The sequence below is a fragment of the Crinia signifera genome, chromosome 6 (assembly GCF_055691185.1).
Source record: "Crinia signifera chromosome 6, ASM5569118v1, whole genome shotgun sequence".
Lineage (NCBI taxonomy): Eukaryota > Metazoa > Chordata > Amphibia > Anura > Myobatrachidae > Crinia > Crinia signifera.
In genome coordinates, this window is record NC_139222.1 from 30,915,857 (window position 1) to 30,929,559 (window position 13,703).

Sequence of the window (13,703 nt, forward strand, 5' to 3'; positions counted from 1 at the left end):
GATAAAAATTTGTAGAGCAGTATCCAATTTGCTCTTATCCAAAAAATAGTATACAAGGTGCTAACATCTGCAGTAGATAAGGTATCTCTATTTACACATGTATATTTTAAATAGACTTTAGTTGCATGTACAACAGGTTGCAGATAATGGTCAATCATTTCCGATAAATTGCTCGTCAACCTATTGCACCCTGAGATAATGGGCCTACTGGGGGGGTTTGACAGGGTCCTTATGGACCTTGGGTAATACATAGATACAAGGAACAGAGCTTTCCTTAATATTCAGGTAATACCATTTTGTAGGCTTTCATTTTTAAATCAAAAAGGCCTTTACTGATTCTAGAAGTTTGATTGGTTATAAGTTTTCGATATGCCCCGCCTTCAGTTGTCTATTTATCTCCTGCAGGTATGAGTCCCTTTTCATGAGGATAACCCCACCTCCATTGTCAGTGGGTTTAACAATAGTGGAGTTGTCCTTTTTCAGACCTTTAAGGGTCTGAAAGTTAGTCTTTCTTTCCTTTGAATACCTGAATAGGTAACAATACAAACATGCATTAAGAGGAAAGTCTAGGAGCAGAGCATTGTGTCCCTCCTGGAGAGGGTCATGTTGGGAGGTATGCTGAAGTTAGCTTCTTATTCGGACAGCTTCTTTTTCGAGCACCAGAATGCGGGATGTGATGATTATACTATATTATTGGGAGGCTGTGAGCGCGCTGCATGCTGGGAATGGTAGCTGTGCCTGTGAGTCTCCCCGCCCATGTGCGCACCGTGCCCACTGCATGTCCTCCCAGCCAGCGCCGCCACCGCAGCAGATGCCCCCCAGGGGGGTAGGGATCGCATACTAGGATTGTCCCATCGCGGAATACATCAACGCCAAGATCAGCAGCGCCGGCAGGGAGACAGTGACAGCTTCTTCCGCTTCCGGCCGGTTACTTCCGGCTCCAGAGTGACATCAGAGAGACAAAAGGTGAGCTGCTGCGAATGACAGCTGCTGCTCCAGACTTTCTATGACATTGATCACCCCCCAGGTATACATGACACACCTGGTGCACACAGGGACTGCACATCACACACACCTGGTGCACACATGGACTGTACATCACACACACACCTGGTGCACACAGGGACTGCACATCACACACCCACTTGGTGCACACAGGGACTGCACATCACACACACACACACACACACACACACACCTGGTGCACACAAGGAATGTACATCACACACCTGGTGCACACAGGGACTGCACTTCACACAAATACCTGGCGCACACAGGGACTGCACATCACACACATACACCTGGTGCACACAGAGACTGCACATCACTCACACACCTGGTGCACACAGGGACTGTACATCACACACACACACACCTAGTGCACACAGGGATTGTACATCACACACACCTGGCACACACATGGACTGTACATCACACACACCTGGTGCACACAGGGACTGCACATCACACTAACCTGGTGCACACAAGGAATGTACATCACACACCTGGTGCACACAGGGACTGCACATCACACAAATACCTGGCGCACACAGGGACTGTACATCACTCAAATACCTGGCGCACACCGGGACTGTACATTACACACACGCCTGGTGCACACAGGGACTGCACATCACACACACACACACACACACACCTGGTGCACACAGGAACTGCACGTCACACGCTTGGTACACGCAGAGACTGCACATCACACACACACACACACACACACAGGGATTACATACCACACACCTGGTGCACACAGGGAAATGCACATTGCAATCAATAAAGTCACTGGGGAAGGTCAGGTTGCAGCTGAGTGAACATGCATAGAGCAGCCAGGGTATGAATGTGCATTATAATGTGAATTTATTTTAAAAAGTTAACATCATTGTGGTGGGGTGGCCACACTGTGCTGCGCCGCTGCACCTTTTGGGGCTCCAGTCACTGACTGTGCCACCCACAGGCATAGACACTTGCCCACCCTCCCCAGAACTCAGTGATACTTGGTGAAAAAATAAATAAATATGGAGAGGCTACCTGTTTCCTGGGTGTGGTATAATAGATCTAAAATGTCTAGGTGAACAGTTATTAGGTCGATGGGTGTAAAGGTTAACACCACCATGGTCGACACTTTTTTGGGGGGTTTTATAGGCCAAAACTTTTATACTCTATGTTGCATGACCACCATCAGTACAAACCTGTAAACTGGACTTGCTACTAATAGTTACCCACGTGGATGGAAACTCAACCAGTAGGGCACTCCTGTGTTTTTGCCGACACTCCCAGAAAACGTTAACCTCCCAGAAAACGTTGACCGCCCACAAATGTTGGTTCCTGTCAATCAGCATCCAAGGGGCTTGCTGAAAAATGAATCGCTGAGTTTTGTCACTGTTTCGCCTCGCACATGCTCGCTACAATCTGTACGCATGAGCAGCCATGTGATAATCGATTGGTTTGCGAATTTGCACAGCAGCAATTAACCGCATGTGTTCTTTATTTTTGGTATGCTTCTATATTTTTTAAGGAAACAGCACCTCCTCTCTCTCTTCCTGCACAGATTCACTTGCCATGTAGAACGGGGTATCCTGGGCCCAGTTCAACACAGATCCCTAATCAGCGATTTAGAAATTTGGCCGATTATTGAATGACTGCTTGTGCGCATCTGCTGCATTACGCATGCGTGGTGTTTCTGGGCAGAAACCTGCAGTTTTCTGGGTGTGAGTAAAAATCCACAGGCATCCCACTAATCCTATGCAGGACAAAAAGGTAAAACAATAAAAGCATAGCATGTCAGTTATGCTTCCTGTCACGTTATGTGCAGTACACCTTTCAACAGTTAGCCGTGAGACAGCATTGGCCCATATCATCATCATTCAGCTTATTTATTTCCAGTTATTTATATAGCGCACACATATTTCGTAGCGCTGTACAGAGAATGCTTGAACGTTCACATCAGTCCCTGCCCCAGTGGAGCTTATTTATTCATTTATTTGGCAGAAGTAATAGTGAAGTGACTGATTTATGGGTGTTACTATTCCCTTCGGAAGAGGGGTTGATTGAACCAGGCTTTGAGCTGCTATATCATTGTGGTGTCGCAAACGCATCTATATCGATACAAAAGGCTAACTGCTCCTCACCTCTACGAGGTGAAGTACCACCACTGACCACTAGAGGCCACTCAACGGCCCAAATTAATTCTTTGTGTGCTAAAAGATGTCATGACAGAAAGTGAAAGCAATTTTGGCAGGGACGCTGATCTGTTTCAAAGTTGCTGATATGGAGAGAGAAAGCTGTGAAGACAGAGATTGGAGGTAGGAGCAGATAGAGGGTGGGGTGGAGAGTTTGTGGGATAAAAACTGTCACAGCTCAAAGTGAAAGTACATTGCAGAATCCCATTTTGACAGGCTTTCAACTAGTTTGGTTAATATATGTCATAAATTAAAGGTTTGCGTTACTTTTCATTTTATAAAAATATTCTGTGTTTTTAGTACCGTTTTATGTATGAAGGTCACCATCTACATCTGATCTACAATGGAGGACAAGGAGCAGCTGGTGGAGAGGATCCTGTGTCTTACCCTTGAGATGATCCATCTTTTGACCGCAGAGGTGAGGGATTCTGGGAATTATGAACATTTATATGAATCCATTAATTGTGTAAATATAACAGTTGCCTTTTTGACGTGTAGGACTATACTGTTGTGAAGAAGAACAAGGCTACACCCAGCAGTAGCAGTCCCCATGTGTCGGTACCTTCACCTCACTCACTGATACATGGGAGAGACAATGAGCAGAAGATCCTGGAACTCACCAACAAGATCATCCAGCTGCTGACCGGAGAGGTGACTGCTGGGAATGGGACATTATACAGTAACACCAGGTGATGTGACGTGAGAGGTGGCTGCTGGGAATGGGGCATTATACAGTAACACCAGGGGATGTGACAGGAGAGATGACTGCTGGGAATGGGGCATTATACAGTAACACCGGGGGATGTGACCAGAGAGGTGACTGCTGGGAATGAGGCATTATACAGTAACACCGGGGGATGTGACCGGAGAGGTGACTGCTGGGAATGGGACATTATACAGTAACACCGGGGTATGTGACTGGAGAGGTGACTGCTGGTAATGGGCCATTATACAGTAACACCAGGGGATGTGATCGGAGAGGTGACTGCTGGGAATGGGGCATTATTCAGTAACACATGGGGATGTGACAGGAGAGATGACTGCTGGGAATGGGACATTATACAGTAACACCGGGGGATGTGACCGGAGAGGTGACTGCTGGGAATGGGACATTATACAGTAACACCGGGGGATGTGACCGGAGAGGTGACTGCTAGGAATGGGACATTATACAGTAACACCGGGGGATGTGACCGGAGAGATGACTGCTGGGAATGGGACATTATACAGTAACACAGGGGGCTGTGACCGGAGAGATGACTGCTGGGAATTGGACATTATACAGTAACACTGGGGGAAATGACCGGAGAGGTGACTGCTGGGAATGGGGCATTATACAGTAACACTGGGGGATGTGACCGGAGAGATGACTGCTGGGAATGGGACATTATACAGTAACACAGGGGGCTGTGACCGGAGAGATGACTGCTAGGAATGGGACATTATACAGTAACACCGGGGGATGTGACCGGAGAGATGACTGCTGGGAATGGGGCATTATACAGTAACACCAGGGGATGTGACCGGAGAGGTGACTGCTGGGAATGGGGCATTATACAGGAACACTGGGGGATGTGAACGGAGAGGTGACTGCTGGGAATGGGAGATTATACAGTAACACTAGGGGATGTGACCGGAGAGGTGACTGCTGGGACTGGGACATTATACAGTAACACTGGGGGATGTGACCGGAGAGGTGACTGCTGGGAATGGGACATTATACAGTAACACCGGGGGATGTGACCGGAGAGATGACTGCTGGGAATGGGGCATTATACAGGAACACTGGGGGATGTGAACGGAGAGGTGACTGCTGGGAATGGGAGATTATACAGTAACACTAGGGGATGTGACCGGAGAGGTGACTGCTGGGACTGGGACATTATACAGTAACACCGGGGGATGTGACCAGAGAGGTGACTGCTGGGAATGGGACATTATACAGTAACACCGGGGGATGTGACCGGAGAGATGACTGCTGGGAATGGGACATTATACAGTAACACAGGGGGCTGTGACCGGAGAGATGACTGCTGGGAATGGGACTTTATACAGTAACATCGGGGGATGTGACCGGAGAGGTGACTGCTGGGAATTGGACTTTATACAGTAACATCGGGGGATGTGACCGGAGAGGTGACTGCTGGGAATGGGACATTATACAGTAACACCGCGGGGGATGTGACCGGAGAGGTGACTGCTGGTAATGGGCCATTATACAGTAACACCAGGGGATGTGATCGGAGAGGTGACTGCTGGGAATGGGACATTATACAGTAACACAGGGGGCTGTGACCGGAGAGATGACTGCTGGGAATGGGACTTTATACAGTAACATCGGGGGATGTGACCGGAGAGGTGACTGCTGGGAATTGGACATTATACAGTAACACCGGGGGATGTGAACGGAGAGGTGACTGCTGGGAATGGGAGATTATACAGTAACACTAGGGGGATGTGACCGGAGAGGTGACTGCTGGTAATGGGCCATTATACAGTAACACCAGGGGATGTGATCGGAGAGGTGACTGCTGGGAATGGGGCATTATTCAGTAACACCAGGGGATGTGACAGGAGAGATGACTGCTGGGAATGGGACATTATACAGTAACACCGGGGGATGTGACCGGAGAGGTGACTGCTGGGAATGGGACATTATACAGTAACACCGGGGGATGTGAACGGAGAGGTGACTGCTGGGAATGGGAGATTATACAGTAACACTAGGGGATGTGACCGGAGAGGTGACTGCTGGGAATGGGACATTATACAGTAACACTAGGGGATGTGACCGGAGAGGTGACTGCTGGGAATTGGACATTATACAGTAACACTGGGGGAAATGACCGGAGAGGTGACTGCTGGGAATGGGACATTATACAGTAACACCGGGGGATGTGAACGGAGAGGTGACTGCTGGGAATGGGAGATTATACAGTAACACTAGGGGATGTGACCGGAGAGATGACTGCTGGGAATGGGGCATTATACAGGAACACTGGGGGATGTGAACGGAGAGGTGACTGCTGGGAATGGGGCATTATACAGTAACACCAAGGGATGTGACAGGAGAGATGACTGCTGGGAATGGGACATTATACAGTAACACCGGGGGATGTGACCGGAGAAGTGATTGCTGGGAATGAGGCATTATACAGTAACACCGGGGGATGTGACCAGAGAGGTGACTGCTGGGAATGAGGCATTATACAGTAACACTGGGGGATGTGACCGGAGAGGTGACTGCTGGGAATGGGACATTATACAGTAGCACCGGGGAATGTGACCGGAGAGGTGACTGCTGGGAATGGGACATTATACAGTAATACCGGGGGATGTGACCGGAGAGGTGACTGCTGGGAATGGGACATTATACAGTAACACCGGGGGATGTGACCGGAGAGGTGACTGCTGGGAATGGGACATTATACAGTAACACCGGGGGATGTGACCGGAGAGGTGACTGCTGGTAATGGGCCATTATACAGTAACACCGGGGGATGTGATCGGAGAGGTGACTGCTGGGAATGGGGCATTATACAGTAACACCAGGGGATGTGACAGGAGAGATGACTGCTGGGAATGGGACATTATACAGTAACACCGGGGGATGTGACCGGAGAGGTGACTGCTGGGAATGGGACATTATACAGTAACACCGGGGGATGTGAACGGAGAGGTGACTGCTGGGAATGGGAGATTATACAGTAACACTAGGGGATGTGACCGGAGAGATGACTGCTGGGAATGGGACATTATACAGTAACACCGGGGGATGTGACCGGAGAGATGACTGCTGGGAATGGGACATTATACAGTAACACAGGGGGCTGTGACCGGAGAGATGACTGCTGGGAATTGGACATTATACAGTAACACTGGGGGAAATGACCGGAGAGGTGACTGCTGGGAATGGGGCATTATACAGTAACACCGGGGGATGTGACCGGAGAGGTGACTGCTGGGAATGGGACATTATACAGTAACACCGGGGGATGTGAACGGAGAGGTGACTGCTGGGAATGGGAGATTATACAGTAACACTAGGGGATGTGACCGGAGAGGTGACTGCTGGGAATGGGGCATTATACAGGAACACTGGGGGTTGTGAACGGAGAGGTGACTGCTGGGACTGGGACATTATACAGTAACAGTGGGGGATGTGACCGGAGAGGTGACTGCTGTTAATGGGACATTATACAGTAACACCGGGGGGCTGTGACCGGAGAGGTGACTGCTGGGAATGGGAGATTATACAGTAACACCGAGGGATGTGACCGGAGAGGTGACTGCTGGGAATGGGGCATTATACAGTAACACCGGGGGATGTGACCGGAGAGGTGACTGCTGGGAATGGGACATTATACAGTAACACCAGGGGATGTGCCTGGGTAATGACTGTATCATTGTGTCTGTGTCAGGTTCCTATAAGGTATCAGGATGTCACTGTCTATCTCTCCATGGAGGAGTGGGAGTACTTAGAGGGACACAAGGATCTGTACAAGGACATCAAGATGGAGGATTGCCAGTCAGCATGCAAGGATGTTACAATGTCAGCAGGTGAAAAGCCTTGTGGATCATCAGGTGAGGACGGATAAAGAATGTGCCATGTTTAGGTCCCTACATTTAGTGGTCATCCTAGCACCCTGCACCTATCAACACCCATGCAGTTCCTCTTCCTGCATGGGGTGTTTGCTCTCTGCTGTGGTGGTTCTAGCATAGTGTGGTCTGTATTTCAGTACTGATATGCAGACCAGACCTGTACCAGAAACACCACTGCAGGTAGCGACACCCCAGGCAGGGAAGAGGAACTGCATGCATTTCGGTAGATGCAGGGTGCTAGAATGAACACTAGGGACTCCATAAGGGAAGGGTAATAATATTTGATTGACAGCTTGAGGTTGCATATTTAGAGGGTGAGATGACAGCAGTCGGGACTCCCATCTTTTTGGGATTCCAGTGTCGGCATACTGAAGATTCCTGGGATTCCCGGCACCGGACTTCTTTCCGCAAGTCGGGATGCCGCATCTCCTAAAAGTGTTTAGAATGAACAGTAGTAACACTTTACATTACAGAAAGTAGCCATTGTGCATTCCGTTAATACACTTGTCTCTAGTGAAATGGATGGTGCACTTTAAAGGGGCCCATACACTGGGGCGATTCGGGCTCTTTTCATCAGATGCCGGTGAGAAATCCGATAAAAGTGGCAAAATCGCATGTGTGTACATCAGGTCCGATGCGATGTGTGGTCCCGGGAGCATCACATCGGAGCCTGAAGATCGCACAGGCTGCATGCACTATTGATATGTTGCATCACCAAGCCTCCGGCAGGCTTGGCTGGAATCGCATACGATACATCCTATAATGATCTATCATAGGCAGTCCTGCCACCCGGGAAGCTGCCTAGGGTTTCAAGGGAACTTACAGGCAACGTCTCCCTTCAGAGAAGTCGCGCTAGTGTAAAGGCACCTTAAGGCTTTGAAGGTAAATGTAATGGGTCCGGGTTGGGGGAGGTGCGGAACTTCTAGTAAGAGTGCGGTATTCTTAAAACGGCAATCACTTACAAGGCAACCAACATGTTTGTGTCTCGTAAGAGATTGACGCTTTAAAAATGTTGTCATTCTCGCCCAAAGTCCTGCACCTCCGCCCACTTTTATTTACATTTACCTCTTGTTCACCAATATCATGGTTTTGAGCTTGTATTTAGTCCCTCCCCACTATTATTACTAGTTGAAAGCCTATCAAAATGGTGGCTTCCGCGATGTACTTTCACTTTGAGCTGTGACAGTTTTTTTACCTTCACTTTGAGCTGTGACAGTTTTTAGCCCACAAACTCCCCACCCCCAGTCCCTATCTGCTCCTTTATATAGTTTTTATAGAAGACTATACTTTTATATATCTTGTATGCTTTAAGATCTGTTCTGTCATCATAGACGGGTGTCCATGTTTTCCCTGCAAGCATTGAATTACCGTATTATCCTTTAATTTAAACAGACCGCCTGGAGATAAGAGCAAAGCCAAAAGAATTATTCCCCATTCACACCCCGGAACCTACGGACAATGATCAGAACATTCTAAAGGGTTATCAAAGCGAAATCCCCTCAGATGCCTGTAGGCAATGGACAGGACCGAAAAGACCTTCAAGGACTGTAACTGGGGCGTCTACTGTGTGCGAAGGAAGAATTCTCTCTGATTCCAGCGATGATGCAGTGACAGAGGGGGAATATTTGTCTGTTCTGACAGAAGAGGCCCATGGAGGAAAGACCCTGTCGGCCAGCTGTGATTTTACGCCCACACATAATAAACCAATACAAAATGACCATTCTGAAATATGGGGTAATGAGGCTTCATGGAAACCAGGAGAACTTGAAGCGACACATCTTGGGTATATATCCGTTATTATCAAGGATGAAGACTGTGAGGAAGGAGATCTCACAGACACCTCCGCAGAGAGCGCACAGCCCGAACGTCGTCCTTTCCAGGCTGTTGGTGAGAAAGACGATCCAGACGTATATAATAATCACCATCTCGTCGACAGAACTTTGGTTGAAGCCCCAACCATCGTGTCTACTGTCCAAGACATTAGTATGTACGCCATGGGGGAAAGCAACGAGGACCGTGTCTCAAGTGAAGAGGGGAATCTTACAGACATTGACACATACTCTCCAGCACACTATCCACACACCTTTGACCCGGATCTGGTCATAGATCCATCAGTGCAAAGCGACAAACCGTTTGTTTGCTACGAGTGCGGGAAGCGCTTCAGCAGTCAGGCGAATTTCTTCACGCACCGCAAGCTTCACCTAAGCGGCAAAATGCTGGTGTGCGACGACTGCGGGAAACCGTTCACCTGCAAATCGCAGCTGCTTAAACATCAGAGATCGCACACAGGGGAGAAACCATTCGTGTGCTTGGAGTGCGGGAAGCGTTTCACTCAGAACTCCAATCTGGTCACCCATCAGCGGTTCCACACGGGAGAGAAACCCTTTTCCTGCACAAAGTGTGGGAGATGTTTCGTGAGCAGCTCACACCTTACGGCCCACCAGAGATCTCACTCCGGGATGAAACCCTTCTTGTGCCCGGAATGTGGGAAGAGTTTCATGGACAGGTCGAATCTTGTTCGGCACAGGAGAGTCCACACGGGCGAGAAACCATTTTCCTGCTCCCAGTGCGGGAAATGTTTTACTAACCGGTCGGCCCTTGTCCGCCACCAAAGAAATCACACCGGGGGTAAATCGTTTGCTTGTTCCCAGTGCGACCGGTGTTTTGACAGCGGCACTGACCTTGCCGAGCATCAGGAGACTCACTCGGGTGGGAAACCATTTTCTTGCGTTGAGTGTGGTAAATGTTTTACCGACAGCGCCCTGCTTGTATTGCACCAGAAAACACACACCGAGGAGAAACCGCTGCCTTGTTCTCAGTGCGGGAAATGCTTCACGGTCGTCTCTGATCTCCTTGAGCACCAGCGGATTCACACGAGGGAGAAACCCTTCTCCTGCTCAGAATGTGGGAAACGTTTTATTTTGAAAAGCTACCTGAACCGACACTTAATAATTCACAAACGAGAAGAAATGTTGGGTTCTCATTAATGTGGGCAAAAAATCTGAGAGCGAGTACTACAGTGAATGTTGCTAATCTTCAGGATTTGCCATATTTTTTTTCTGGGGATCATGATGGGCACTGCTTAAGTGCACTTTTTGTGTATACATTTTTTTTTCCTCAAATATCATCTATGCACTGCATTAAGGGACAGCAAGCAGGTTGTCCTTATTCAATTTTGCCTTTCTTGGACTTCATTTTGGCGGGATATCCCAAAGCAGGTGGAGCTTCCGTGACTTTAGTGTACATGCCACAACCGATTCTTTTTTTCACCTGAATGGGGAGTAAAAAGCGTAATATTTAATATTTAAATAATCGTTATTGGATTGAGTGAGCTAAATGGTGCAATAAAAACTGATTCATGTGTAAAAAGATATACAGTAATGTGACTAGTGTATATATAGTAGTTGCCATGCTAAAATTTTCATTTGGTTTTCTTTTGAATATATTAGTGCTGTCGCTCTAGTTGCTGTCAGAAATAAAACCGTTCTAGATCAGTGGTACCCAAATGTGGTTCTCAATGCACCCAGTCCAGGATGTAAGGATATCTTGGACTATGCATAAAAAAACTTGAAAAGATGGCCAGACGAAGCATATAAGGTTCAATTTAGTCAGTCCCTGCCCCAATGGAGCTTACAGCCTAAAGCTGAGCACACACTGTACAATTTCTACTTGCGATTGATCAATCACCTCTGAAAATCACATGCGCACACTATCCAATGGTTTCCATCTTAATATTTATCTGTGCTAATGATTGGCTGGAAAGCTCAGGTCCCTGTAGAAGCTGCACAGACATTGGTTGTTAGTGTATTTACTGTACAATGTATGGAGCAAAATAATTTATGGGTATCCTTGTATGTGCGATCATGCGATGAAGTTGGTACGTACGCAGTTTACAACTCTTGGGCCAACCTGACCGATAAGGGTCCGATAATTGTTTAGTGTGTAAGCTGTGCACCGTGGCCTAACCATCAGTCCAAAATGTGTAGACTACAGAGTACTGCGCGTGCAATATTGTACACATGATTTTGGTATCGTTCTGGAAGTGCATTGTGGGCCTGGTTACGATTTGTACAGAATGGTGATGGTAACGCAACTATCTGTAGATAATTGCACTCCGCATTCCCCAAGGTATATTTGCGATACCACACGCAGTAAGGTTTTAAGCACAGACTGATTGACAGGAAGAGACCCTTGGGGGCAAGTAACGGTATAGTGGCACAAATGCAAGTCTGATGCGGCCATTTTTGATGCAGGTTGCTGCAGCGATCATAGACATAGATAAACATGGTGCCAGCTACTGACGTGGCCAGTCTACTTGACCATAGTCTTGGCAACTTTGTATCTACCGATTGTTCCGTGGGCATCTCTATGGACCTTGGGCCTGATCACTGATCTGGAAAGTTGCAAATGACTGTGAGTAGATAGCAGCGGTCCACACAGGAAAAAAAAATCCTACCTGCAAATCTGCGAGTGAATTGCGAATGTATCGCTATTTGTTATCCTCTGTAAATCCATATGCAATTCTTCAACCATCAAATGATGTTTGAACACTTGGGCACATCTGTATTTTTTTCTGGCGTTCCCAGAAAACGGACTGTTACTACCCCCAAATGCCGGCTTTCTGTCCGTCAAGTATCTGTCACTATTTGAGCTTGCGCGTGCGTGCTATGTTACGGACTCATTCGCAGTCATTTGATTATTGCTTGATATGTGAAATTCCCATAACGGCAATCGACTCTGAATTGGGCCCCTTTGTCTAATGTCTAGTGTATGGAGACACTTTTGTCCATTTTCCAACTTTCGGGAGCAAATGGTTGATTTTGTAATTTCCAGATTTTCCCCAAAAATTTTCAGATTTTCATTCCAGCCAGCCAGATTGGAAAGATAATTGGTACTTGTGTATTTGCAGGGCGCCCACTAAGCGATTTGCTTAGTTGGCTATTCTGCGTAGTGAAATTGCATTGCATCGCATGGCACATTTTCGGGCCGTGCGATGAGATCTCACTAGTTTATTTATTAACTGCACCCTGGCCGCGGATCGCATCAAATCGCATGCAATGCGATTTAGCACAACACCCCCAGTGTACATGTCTATGAGATGCAATGGGATTTAGCACACCCCCCCACTATCCACATCACCCCAAAGCGTGGCGAGCCGATGCGGTTACGCGTCCTCCCAACCTTTTCATACCCCCACTATCCACGTCGGCGTGGAGTTGATTCTATAAAGTGTGGCGAGCCACCGAGCCTGAAATGTGGCTAGTGGACACGGAACACTCGCTGCGCTTGCCACACTTTATAAAATCGGCTCCAGGTCGACGTGGATAGTGGGGGTATGAAAAGTTCGGGAGGACGCGTAACCGCTGCGCTCACAATGCTTCGGGGTGACGTGGATAGTGGGGGTGTGCAAAATAGCAGGCAATAAAATCGCATGGGTGCTTAGAAAATGAAGTACCATCACATCTCATCGCATGGGTGCTTATACAATGAAAAATCGCATCGCACCGCAAATGGCATGCCATGCGATCCGCGGGCAGGGGTGTACTTAAAAATAATTAAGGAAAATCGCATCGCATTGCATGCGATATTGCATGAGTTGCGCTTTTACTATGGTGCCATACGTAAATGTAAATTGGGCGCCCTGCAAATACACAAGTGCCAGATAATCTTCTAGTGTGTATGGGCCATAACATTACCTCTTACTGCGCCTCAATGTATACATTTTTTTACTAATGTATCCAAACATTTTTATATTGTGGTGGACCTCTAGTGGGTAACCTAGGTGATGCTGATTCAATGTTATAATGGGGAAGATGTATTAAGCCTGGAAAAGTGATAGTGGTGATAATGCACCAGCCAATCAGCTGTGTTTGAAAAAAAAAAAAACAGGCGTCGAATGTCTGGTGC

The 13,703-nt window shown here is 47.7% G+C and overlaps 1 protein-coding gene across 4 annotated transcripts; it reads left to right on the plus strand.

Moving 5' to 3' along the window:
• The first annotated feature begins 633 nt into the window (after positions 1-633).
• On the plus strand, positions 634-11,167 carry LOC146007477 (uncharacterized). Of its 4 annotated transcripts, XM_083145862.1 has the most exons (6): positions 635-966; positions 2,564-2,772; positions 3,495-3,612; positions 3,693-3,845; positions 7,616-7,778; positions 9,189-11,167. In XM_083145862.1, exons 3-6 carry the CDS (start codon positions 3,538-3,540, stop codon positions 10,781-10,783), a joined length of 1,986 nt encoding a protein of 661 aa, XP_083001988.1. In that variant the 5' UTR covers positions 635-966; positions 2,564-2,772; positions 3,495-3,537; the 3' UTR covers positions 10,784-11,167. The 4 variants fall into 4 exon arrangements, with proteins under 4 accessions (XP_083001989.1, XP_083001988.1, XP_083001987.1 ...); XM_083145863.1 differs by lacking the exon at positions 2,564-2,772 and having other exon boundaries at positions 634-966; XM_083145861.1 differs by lacking the exon at positions 2,564-2,772 and having other exon boundaries at positions 635-1,027.
• Positions 11,168-13,703: the final 2,536 nt, after the last annotated feature.